This window comes from Panthera tigris, chromosome A2 (assembly GCF_018350195.1).
Source record: "Panthera tigris isolate Pti1 chromosome A2, P.tigris_Pti1_mat1.1, whole genome shotgun sequence".
NCBI classification, from domain to species: Eukaryota; Metazoa; Chordata; class Mammalia; order Carnivora; family Felidae; genus Panthera; species Panthera tigris.
This window is the reverse complement of record NC_056661.1, coordinates 23,850,908-23,863,531: the sequence shown is the minus strand read 5'-3', so window position 1 is coordinate 23,863,531 and position 12,624 is coordinate 23,850,908. Positions and strand designations below refer to the sequence as shown.

The window sequence follows — 12,624 nt, the reverse complement described above, 5'->3', positions numbered from 1 at the left end:
AATGAGTGTGTTTACATTTTCTCCAATTGTTTTACCCAAGTGTGAGAGCAGCTGGGGAGAGGGGTTTTGTTCTCTGTCCAGGGCCTAAGCTGTCTTTCACTGTCTTCCTCCTGCTCTCCACTGCCAGGCCCCTGTGCCCTGCCAAACCTCTGCTCTTGCCTCCCCACCCCTCCCTGGGCTTCTCTCTGTGTGCAGAATGGCCAACAGCCCCACCACATGTTTTGCGTTGCTCACACCCTCCCTCTTTCCCCCTTTTGTTGTCATATGTCTTGTTTTGAAGGGACTGAGGTGCAGAGGAGGTCTTGGGTTGATGCCCTTCCACTCAGCTTCAGAACTGGGAGCAGGCCCAGATTTCATTTGCTCCCAGTTCTGTGTTGAGGTCAAAAGCCCCTGGAGAATGTCCTTCCGTCCTCTCACAGTTCCTGGGGATGCATTCGTTCTCCCCAGGCTACTCCAGATTCCAGACTCTGCTGTCCGCAACCGAATCCATTCCCAGCTGCTCTGCTCTTTCCTCTTGATGAGGGTGTCTCAAGCTTCAGTCATTTTGAGAACCACCTTCACTACGTTTTCCATGTCTTCTGATATAATCTGTATGAATTCTGTGTTTGATGTGCTTGTTGCATTCAAATGCATTTTTAAGTAAATCCATAACTATTACAAAGTCCATTTACTCCCTGTGAATATTCTTGTATATCTCCAGGTATGTGGACACTGGTCTTCTTAGCCCTCGTCTTGTAAGACTCTCTGTCCCTTCCTGAGGTGTGCTGGGCTACTCAAGTCCTTCAAGTTCTCCTTGGAATTGTCACTCACTGGCATTTTACAATTTATTGGCTAATTATGTTAGGCTAGACACTGGGGTGGTTTTTTTTGTGTGTGTTTTTAATTCATTAGTTGATGAGATGATGTGGTAATGCCAGTTCTGCCTAGGCCAGTGATAATAAATATTTGTTGACTGTGTGAATTGAATGAAGACCTTAACCTCCCTGTCAACACAATTACAGAGTCTGAATCCCAGTGCCTGCAAATAGCCTCCTCTGTTTCTTTCTTCCTTCTTTCTTTTCCTTTTTCATCTGTCTTCTCTTTCTTTTCCTTCATCCTTCCTTCCTCCCTTCCTTCCTTTCTTTCCACCCCCCTTTTTTCTTTTTAACTAAAAAATTGGGATTTGATTTTTGAAACTCACTTTCTGAAGAAACTCATAATAGACCATGCAGAGAATGCATCCTTAGTTAGAAGGACAGCCTATTTTTTGTTTTGTTTTTTTTTTGTTTGTTTTTTTTGGTTTTTTTTTTTCCCAGAGACCCTCTATTGACTCTCTGAGTTGAAATAGTTTAGACTCCACATAAAATATGTGTTGTTTACCCAGGCTCTTCATGCTCTGCATACTGTTACAGTCCTTGAAGAGCTTGTCAGTGACAAGTAAGATAAATGAATGAAGAGGACTTTACAAGTGTTTAAAAGCTAAGTATAGCATGTGCTGCCCACTACTTAATTAAACAGACCTGTGCTTAACTAAGTAACTTTGTGGTAGAAACTTCCAGAGTTTTTCCCTCCCGCCCACCCCTCGGACCCCACCCCCTCCAATAGTGCTCAGGATGTTAGAAATTCCTTGGTTGTCTGCAGTTGCTAATATCCTAGCCTAGCTGCAAAACCATCTTGGTTGAAGCATTAAAAGTTAGTATGGATTGTGGGTAATGACTTTTGAATTTGTATTATGGTCGGTCAGCAACATGGACTCCTTTGAGACTCAATCAAGATTTTAGAGTATGTCTGAGTCTCATTGTTTTCAGAGAACATTAAAATCAATAAAGTGAACTGCTTCTCTTCTCAGCTCTAGAGTCATTGTGCAGAGAGTTGGAGCCCATTCCCAGATCAATCTTTTTTTTTTTTTTTAATGCAAGTGTCAGTCCTTATGGATCTGAGCAGTAGGGTACAGTAGTTACATAGAAGGCTCTGGAATTAGAGTTCCAAATCTACCAGTTGTGTGATCTTGGGTAAACTTCCTAGTCTTCCTAAACCTCAGTTTCTTCATCTGTAAAGTGGGGATACTAACAGCCTCTACCAGGACTGACAACAAGGTCATTTGCATTTGAGTCACTCTTGGTTCTTTTGGTTTCTGCCCCTGTTATAGCAGCTATTAAAGTTTTTGAGGGGTGCCTGAGTGGCTCACATTCCGTTAAGTGTCTGACTCTTGACTTTGACTCTGGTCACGATCTCATGGTCATGGGATCAAGCCTGGCATTGGGCTCCATGCCCCGTGTGGAGCCTGCTTGATTCTCCCTCTGCCCCTCTTCCCTGCTCATGCTCGCGCTCTCTCTCTCTCTCTCTCAAAAAAAGATCTTCAATATGCCCCTCACCTTCAACCTACATCGCTGTTGGTGTAATGGACTAAATTAGATGACAACAGCAAAGTTGCTGTGCTTGGCACACAGCAGGCCTGGGGAAGCATTGGTTGTCATCACTGATATTTATAGGTGACTCCATCTCATAATGCTGGCCTTTTTTCTGCCACTGTGAAGAATCCTAACCTCCCCATTACTGGCAGAGCACATAGAACTCTTTCTCTGTAGATAATTCTCCGCCCCCCCCCCCCCATGGGATGCACTGGCTGGTAGTAGAACAGAGGCAAGCATGCTTTCCCTTCAGTCGTTGTCTACAAACTTTCTGGGAACTCTTCAGGTTCCTAAGGTGGCAGCAGGAAGTAGTCTACCAGAATAATTTCTCTCCCTTGATTTTAGAAGGAAAAAAGAAGGAAAAACCGTGCAAAATGTACAACAAGGAATAAGAGCAATAGACCAGCATCTTATCTATGTGGAGTTTGGTTCATACTAGAGACATTCTTTCTTCTCTTGCCCATTTTATAGATACAGGAACTGAGGCTCATAGAAAAGTAATTCAGCCTAAGCCTCATATTAAATATTTGGCAGAAACAGAACTAGTGCCAGGCCTATGTTACTCCCCTAGAAAAGATGAGAGATCTATGTTCCCAGGTGATGAGAAATCTCAAGAGCTGTCCATGGAAAAGCCTGATAGTCACAAGAATGTTAGTCCTGTGCAAAAGTTAGACATAGGCTTGTTAATCATTTGCTGGGGTTCTCACAAAAACATACCCAGAGACAAAGATTTGGTGCAGGTAGTTTATTTGGGAGGTGATCCCAAGAAGCATGATGAGAAAATTGAGAAGTGAAACAGAATGTGAAAATGCCAATAAAGGTGAATTAATGTGTGCTTACCTGCTAAAATCAGCCAGGGCTACAGTCTGCTAGGATCTTTTGAGAGATTCTGAAACACACCATAGGATGGTCCCACAAAAGGACTGGGACATTGGTTATTTATCCATCACCTCCCTCCCTCCCTTCCTCATAGATCGAGCATTGTTCTAAGGACGTGAACTCCCCACACTTTGGCCTGCCCTGTTCCCTGGCCAAACCTGCACCTGTGGCTAGAGGAAGACTTCAGGCAGAGAGGTACATGGATTTCAGATGGGAAGATAGCAGCACATCCAGGACTGTCCATTCAAGCTGCAAGTGACTTCCAGGGTAGACAAGAGGATATGACATTCTCTATAATAATTAAAAATAAAATAAAATAACGGCATTTAATGAATAGGTAGCAAAAATAGCTTCTAAACTCTCCATGGTGACCTACTAATTTTCCATTTATAAATAAAGACTGAGGGAGGGCTTCTAACACAGTGGGAAGTCAGAAAGGACTGATCAGCTGAATGAATTGGAGGATATGAGACCAGTTTTCAAGGCAGGACTGATGTTGTAGCAGTAGATTGTATAGACAGTTGTAAATACATAGATGTCCAGAGCCTGGCTCATTTTCTCAGAGATGCCATGGTTTGACATGTGTGAGCATATGACTATTGCTCTGTCTTAAATACCTTCCCAAATGCCCCACGTTCATAAGGTCTTTTGAGAAATAAGATAGTTAATTATCATCTCAAATGTTGCCTACTCTCCCCACATCCAATATGGGAATGAAGAAAGCAACACACACACACACACACACACACACACACACACACACACCCCTCATATATTGGATCCCAGTCCCCCTATTGATCTGTTTTTCCTCTCAAGGTGAGTTTACCATGGAATCTCCCCAGCCTGCTCTTCTTTATACTCATGCCCCTGCCAACTTTCAAGTCTTAGTTCAAGGGCATCTGACCCATGGGGCCTTATTTGATGCCCCTGCCCTCAGCTGGAGGGGATTTTTCCAGTCTTTGGGCATTTGTGTAAACCAATCCCTTCCCTCTTTTTTTCCTTCCCATATTGTGACATAGTCCTCTAATTCCTCATGTCTTATTTATCTTTGCTTTGTCTGTCCCCAGTCTCTGGCCTGGGACGTTACCCTTCACCTCACTACAATAGGACTCGGGAGTCAGAAACCTGGGTTTCAGTCCTGTTCCTCCAGTGAGTGGAGCTGAGCAATGATGGGTTTGGGTTTCTCAACTGTAAAAGAAGTCTCATAAGAATAGCTATCTCAAAAGCAAGGAGTCAACGCAAGTATACTAACCAAACACTTAGCCTGGCACATCATTGTTCTTTATGGTTACAGAAGTTTGGTAAGTGTTGAATGAATTTCTGTGCAGTGTCCACAGTGGAAGCCTTTCCATCATTGATTCTTACTTAATCCCATAAAGTTCCCTGATGCGGCACACTCCCCTAATAGCTTCTTCATCCTGCTGCTTCATTTTGTCCTCCAAGAGTGACCCAACCATTGGAACCCAGACGCCACTCAATTATGATTCATTGCCATGTGGGCCTGGTGGATGTACAGGAAATCCCTTGCCTCCTCACTGTCCAGTTGTTGTCTGGTTTCTCCATCTTTTGCTCTGAGACAAGAACTGTTGACCTTGCTCTGATTTGGCAGAAACAAGACCAGTAGAAGAGTTCTGGACTATTTCATATTTCCCTGGCAGGAAAAAGGGAGAAAACAAAACCTGATAGAAGAAAGTGTAATTGCTATTGTATGGTATTATCTCCATATCCCATAGCAACAAATCTTATTATATTTTTTTCTTATTTAAACCATATTCATGAAGGTTTTATTGTTAACTTGATCCAGATGACTGATCAAAGCATAGTTCATTATTGCCACCTTGCTAAAATATTTTTAAAGGCAGTTTTAATATTACACTTTTATAGCTACATATTGCCATTAAGCTATTGAGTCTATTACTAGTCAATCAAGGATTTTCATTTTGTTTCAAGAGCTCCTTGGATAAACTCTTCAGAAATGTCAAAGAGATGGAGTATATGGCACCTTTTCACAGATGGTGTTCATCAGGGATTTTAGTTAATGGATAAAGTTTCAGTTTTCCATGGTTGACTTTTGGTACTAACAAAAGTATTCTAAAGACTCCTGCTCTTCTAAAGGCTAGGGGATAGTAAGGAAATGAATCCCATAACACCCCCAATCCTTTTATTCTTAATGAGGTAAGTTAACCAGGGACACGGAGTATTTCACTGGGTCCATTTTACTAAAGAATGGAATATATCTTGAAGAAAACCAATTCAGCTTTTCCAACATCTCCAAAACTATACTAACTTGTGCTCCCATTCCCAAGAACAGCAATCAAAAACAAATACACAATAGGAAGAATTAAACTATCACATGAAGATTTATATACTCAGCTGGCTCATCGTAGAAGCTAAGTGTACACTTTTCCCTTTCATCTGTTCCAGAATCGTCTACACCCATTTTATTCATTCCTTCATACATCCATACATTTATCTGACACACATTTATTTACTACATATGCACCAAACTCTGTGCCAGGTGGTAAGTACAAGGATTCAGATGTAGTGCTTTCCTCAAGAGAATTTTAACCTAGTGATGGAGAAAGCCAAGATGGCACATGATTATTTACCATTCATTGGGATAAGTGCTATAATGGAAAGGAGCTTGGAGGTGGCTACATGATCCCGGGGAAGGCAGTGGAAGAGAACCGAATCCCTTCTGTGGCAGGCTCAGGGGAGGCGTTCCTGGAGGTGATGGTGTTAAAGCTAAGGCCAGAAGAATTAACGGGTATAACTCAGGTGAAGGGAGGGAGAATGAAGAGCATGACTGGAACTGTGAATGGCACATCCCAGGGCTGGGGATATGGAGCCCAAGAGGTGAGGTTGGAAATGAACAGCAAGCAGTTACCGCCCAAGAGCTTTGTAAGCTGTGGAGGAGCTGGGGCTCTTTTCCTGAGGGCAGTGGGGAGTCTCTGAGGAGCTTGAATCCAGGGACTAACAGGGATCTGATGTCACTCCAGCTATGGATTGTGTTCAGTGGGAGGCAAGAGTGCAGCGGGAGAGCTGTTAGAGGAGTCTTTCGCCCTAGAGAAATAAGGTGGTGCCTGGAAGAAAGAGGAAGTGGAAAATAAAATCTGATTAGATCTGTCTCAGCAGTCATGACATAATATAGTAAAATGAATATAACACAGTTAGCCAAAGGCAAACGTGTCAGGTCAGCAGTTTGGTAGACACTGAAAAGGAAATAAAAATGGGCCTCGGTGCATTGCTAAATGAGTCCACGAGTTCCCAAGTGCAGTGCTGTGGAAAGCTCTCCCTCTCTCTAACTCTGTATTGATTTTCCTGAGATTCCAGTTATGACTGCCCAGAAGAACTGCTATTTAAGGCTTTGTGGTGGGCACCTTGTGTATCTGTCGACTGCAGGGATATGAACCATTGCACATGGAGTCACCTGGTAAGCGTGTCTAGAGTTCTTTGAACACATGCTATCTTTGTTACAATTTTCTATAGTTTTTCTTCCATCGATCTTCAAGGGAGATTTATTCATGTCTTTTCACCCTTCTAGACCATTCTTGGTATGTTAGGAAGCCAATATAATTGGGCGGAGATGAGGATAGGTAATATAGATTTTTTTTAAAAATCAAAAGAGGGGCGCCTGGGTGGCTCAGGGAGTTAAGCATCCGACTCTTGGTTTGGGCTCAGGTCACAATCTCACAGTTTCATGAGTTTGAGCCCCACATTGGGCTCTGTGCTGGCAGCATGGAGCCTACTTGGAATTCTCTCTCTCTCTCTCTCTCTGCCCCTCCCCCACTCACACTGTCTCTGTCTCTCTCAAAAATAAATAAATGAACATAAAAAAAATAATAAAAGAGATCCATTTTCACTTTGACAATTAAGTGAGTAGAATTGGTCAAACTTTTTTTATAGACGGGAAAACTAGCATCCAGCCTGTAAGAAATCGGTCACAGTTTAGGGGATATGTTACAAGCAAGATAAATAAAAATGGTCTAGAGTATCAAGCCAAATTCTCATTATTCATCTCTGGTTCACACTCTTCTCTTCCATTCCAGACTAATCAAAAGAAGCCTCTTCCGCTCACAATTGCTCTGTGTACATTTCCCCCAGATCTGGTATTCACATGAACAACATGGTTTATTTATATTTCAGCACCAAATTGGAAAGATGACATCATTCATTTACAGTCTTTATCCCATGACATGCCTATTCTCCAACACCTCATTTCAGCAGACACATTTAGGACTGCATATAGCATCTTGTTTAGCTTGTACATTCTTTTATGGGATACAGTTCAAAGGTAGGAAACTTTAGGCTTGTTGCTAGTAAGAAAATAATCTCATAAAATCACAGGAGCTTCCCCAAAGGATAAGGACATTATGACGTTTACAATAGCAGAGTTATTATTTGTTCATTTAGGCTTCATCGCTCATTCTTGGGTGAGCCCCTTCCTTCTTGACCGTGGCAGGTCTTACAGCTCCCTTCAGGCTCTCAGAATTCTGTTAGAAGAAACAATTTCAGATTTATTAGTTCATGAGTTCAAAAGTACAGGTTCCTAACAATACTGGAGTGAATTTCAGGCGTGAACACTGTATTCGAAAATCACTTGTAGGAGGGCACGCCGAATGAGGGGACTCTCAGTACTTGGTCAGCAACAGCTCCACTGACCTGCTCTTTCTCACAAGCTGTAACTTGCCCATTGGGTCTTCTGACACTTTAAGTGGACAGGAGAAGGGTGAAATTGCTATCAGCTGCCAAAGATTGCCTGGGATTTTTTATTTAATTGTTAGGTGGACTTTTCCCTCTATTTTTATTGTTTTTAACCATACACATGCATTTTGTTACACCCACTGTGAGGACTTTCAGATATCATACACATTTTTCAAAATGGGGTGAGTAAATCATGAGATATCCACTGGCAGATAGAACTGGGATATGAAGTGTTTCCAAAACTTAACAGAACCAAAGCATCTATGGGAAAGCTGTTTCTGCTTGATTAGCTATTTGTCTTTTCTGCTAGTAGCATGGCAAAGAGCAAAGGCTAGATATTGAGAATTGGAAGACCCAGGAAATCTCTATGTTCTATGTAAAAATGAGACTCTGGGGGCTGAAATCTCTGTCTTGATTTTCTAGCTGCAAGTGAGGATAGTAATAATTCCTCCCAGGAAAGTTTTGAGGATCAGTTAGATTGTACATGAAACATGCTACAAGAATACACTATATTAGGTCCAGAATTGTTATCAAAGTATTATTTATATTACCTAATAAAATTCCAGCCAGTTGGAGGCTCTGCCTTTGATTTCTAGCTCTCCTGAAGTGCTGATGGTTCGCTATCATCTCAAGCCACCAGTGGGATTGTTATGACAACTCCTGAGATGTCCTCAACTCTCAGTGACCTTCCCTGGCTAAAAACAAGTGTGCAGTCACCTCTAGGATGGCAGCATCCCTCAAAATCCTGGCTCTTCTTTCTTTCAGTCCCTCGTTGCAGCAACATGCACAGTGTATTTACATCTACTAGGCCCGGTGCTAGATTCTGGGGAGAGACAGGGGAAAGAAACAGCCTCAAGTCTACCGACAGCTGGACAGGTAGATCTGAGGTTACAGAGTGATGATAAGCAGGAGACGCACATGTCCTGGCATCAGGGATGGGGTCAGGAAAAGGCTCCTAGAGAAAAAATTGTGAATTAGCCAGACACAGAAGGAAGAGGTGAGGGAAGGTGGCTGGGGGAGGTACCACAGGCTGAGGACATACCATGTATAAGAAGGAGAGGTTTCTTACTGTCAACAATGGCAAAAATATTAGTAATAATGGCATTTGATTTTTTACTGTAAGCCTATTATGGATCACATAACTGACACTTGAAGCCCATTGTATCCCTTGCTCCTCACAGTGACCTCATGGAGGGAGACACCATTACTCCAATTTATAGTTGAGGAAATTGAAGCTTGCAAATAGTTAACTCTCAAAAGACCACATAACCAGCAAAGACATAGAGTGGGGCTTGAATACAGACAGTCTTATCTCCAAATACACACGTGTAGTCTCTACATTTCCTGGCTTTCTGGGCTGGATATTTTTATCTGCCTTTTTCCATGGTCTTTAGGCATTTTTCTAGGTTCTATGACCCTGTTAGGTCAATTCATTGCTGGTCTGTTTCTTGCCCTACATAATAAAATGGTACAATTGTATGTCCTGGGAATTGAAACCATGACACCTAGGTGCCTCGTGTGACAAACATAGTGGGGCATAAATTGCAGTGGTCAGCTCTTCTACATCAACTTTGCTCCTTTTGCTCAATTTCCCCAAAAAGCACTATCAATTAAATTGTCCATAGAGAGCTTTCCCTAGAAGCCATCATAGCATCTCCATCACTATTTTTGCATTTGGCAGCTTTTGAGTGGATTCCTCTGGCTTGTCTTGTAAGACCATCACATGTCTGTAGTTCTGTGTCTCTGCCCAGCCCTTTCCCATCTTTTCATCCAGGGCTTCCTTCTCTCGCTTGCTCTAGGATGTAGGATGTGATTGTTGGCAGTTTGTGATTGTAAGCTTACTCTGGACCTGTCTGATCGCTTGATAATGTAAAACAAAGCACCTTCAGGTATATATCCGCTTTTTTCCCCGTTTTAAATCACATAGGGGGAAGTGCACTTACATCTAATGTAGGTCCAAGCTCTTTTACCAAATGGCATGGTGCATTCTTTATTAAGTTTCAATTTGACTAAAAATGAAAACTTCTAGATCAGGAACAAAAGGAGCCCTATAGGTGCTGTAATTTTGCCCTGTGTCTTTTTGGCTGGTCTTCCAGCTCCTGATGGAATCTTCTCTGGTTTTTGTTCTGTGCAGACCCAGAACAGAATGAAGCTGATGGCAGACAACTATGATGAGGACCACCACCATTACCACCACCATCACCACCACCACCACCACCGATCTCCTGGGAGGCCACAACATTCCAATCACAGGCCCTCTCCCGACCAGGTCAGTTTCACTGCCGCTTACCTCCAGGACCCCTTTTACCCTTTGGATATTTTAAGATAAAATAAATAATCCTCAAGAAATAATAAACAGCATAAAGTGATATGTCCTTTGAACTGAAACTAATAGCTTTGGTATTTATTTCCATCACTCAAGGAGTCTAAATGTTTTCCTTTCTCCTTCCTCTTTAAGGTTTTGTCTGTTCTTGTTTATGTTATGCATTTTCTTTCCTCCCCTCCTTTCTATTTTCATAGATATGAAGTCTATTGCTGGCTCAGTATCTAATGGTGGGTTACTTTGGAATGTCTCTTTCAGAGTTTTAAGAGAAAGCACTTCGTTTCCATGAGCTTGGCAACCAGAGAAGCCTTGAGTTTGCTGAGTACTTTCCTAGAAAATTCCTTAGTGATACAAATTAACTGTGGGGTAAAACAACATGAAGAGAAATCAGTTTTGCTTGCATTTTAGCTGGTGAAGTCAAAGGGTCTGGTTTATTTGATTTGGACCCTATCTTCTCCCTTGACTAAGCAAAGCAAGTTAAAAGAAGGATTGACAAAAACAAAAATCTCCTGTGGTCTTCCATGATATTTGCATTCACCCAGCAAATATAAAAACTATTTACAGTGTTTAGGATTAAAACTCCTGAAGGTGAATTTCATGGACATTATGAAATTAAATGCAAACTAGCAGGTTATATATTAATAAAAAAATATTAATAGTATTTTCTCCTTTATGGTACTCTGAGCTTCTTGTGTGTGTAATCCTAGTGTAACTTACACAATAAATTTCAAGAGCGATGGGGCCATAGGTAATGGAATAGAATCATCTGGATAAGTATGAATGCCTTTGTTATATGTTTCTGGATATGTGAAGGGGGAGGGCTTATTGGAATTACCTGTGTGAAGAGCGGTTTAACTGTTTGTTGGAGGAGGAGGTGCTTATTATGCCTCTACAACTTTTTTTTTTTTTTTCCGGACAGCTCTGTTTCCTTTTCATCTCATGTCACTAACATCCCAAAGGAGAAGTTAAGATTGCTAAGTCTCCGAGATGTTTTACCAGGAGTACAACTCCGGGGGAGCCATTTATATGGCATGCTACATAAGAAGAGCTCCCTGGAGCTATGCAGTGAAGTAGCTCCAACCAGGAGGCCCTCTGCCCCCACCCCAGCTTGGCCCTACCCTTTTACCTGGAAGCATTTGCCCTCAGAGTCCTCAACACTGCAGATGTTCTTATAGGACATCTAGATTTCTGAAGCCAAGTGCAGAAAGGCACCAGTTCATGTTATTAGCTCTCAAAAATGGTTCTTAATTGGGCAATCAGCAAAGTATACAGAGAGAGATAAATTTCATGTCATTATCTTGTATGCCTGTGGTTTTGCTTTGATTTAGCTTTATTTTTTCAATTCTCATCCCTTGCCATCCCTACCACCAGTCACCCAACCTAGTATACCTGACATCCTACTAATTAAACATCTTCATTCTTATTCTTGGTCCCTGCCTTTTTCCATACTGCCCTTTGCTCCTTGACCTGCTCCCAGAAGGGGTAAGTGTGAGGTTTCATTGGTGCTAGAAGGCCACCCTGGGCTTTCCCCCAGAGAGAGGAAAAGAGAGCACCATAAGGCAGAAAGAAGGATTTGGAGCCAAATTAGGGGAGTGAGTCACACAAAGACCTGCTGAGGTAACAAACAGGCTTGTTTCATCACAGAGACACATATGCTAATATGTCCTGCTAGAAACCGGATACCAGATCAAATTTATCTCCTTTGTGAACGATATTTCTCACAAAAGCCAGTCTCCTGCTGTTTTTCCAGAGATCTTTAATCACAAAATAGAGGTCTCGCCAGCTTGGTTGACCCTGTTATGTTTGTCCACCAACAAACAGTAGAGGTTGTCATAGGGCAGAAGTCATTGCTCTGGGGCAATGCCCTTTCCAGAAGAGTTAGCATCCCTCAAGGTGTGTCTGGCTAAGATGTGTCATCAGGAGCTTTGTCATCGCTACTGTTAGGAAGATGGCGATGGTCTTCCACTCTCACATCCTTCATCTCAGTGACCACTCTAAGTGACCCATGGACATAGAGGCAGATAACCTCTTCTACAAATGAGAAACCCAAGCCCTCACTGGGGGGTGGAGGTAGTGGACTGACTAGGTTGGGCCCTGCTTCTGATTATTTGCTTGCTCAGCTAATACTTGGAACACATATTCCATGCCAGCCTCTACACTGGCCTTGGGAAAGAACATGAGGGACAAGACAGAACCCCTGCCTTCAGGGAGTTTGCTGTCTAGTCTGAAGACAAAAATCTAGGTTATCAGATGTCTCTTTCGGTTTTTTTCTGGATCATATCAATCAGAACCTACCATTTAAAAGGTAGTTATGATTTAACGAAGGGC

General features: G+C 42.2%; 1 protein-coding gene across 1 annotated transcript in view; it reads left to right on the top strand.

Moving 5' to 3' along the window:
* ERC2 (ELKS/RAB6-interacting/CAST family member 2) overlaps positions 1-11,779 on the top strand; it is a 709,181-nt gene extending 697,402 nt beyond the window's left edge. The window contains exons 15-16 of the mRNA XM_042979179.1: positions 10,108-10,242; positions 11,216-11,779. Of these exons, the coding sequence (XP_042835113.1) occupies positions 10,108-10,242; positions 11,216-11,245 (165 nt within the window). The 3' untranslated portion in view covers positions 11,246-11,779. The remainder of the gene's footprint in view (positions 1-10,107; positions 10,243-11,215) is intronic.
* Positions 11,780-12,624: the final 845 nt, after the last annotated feature.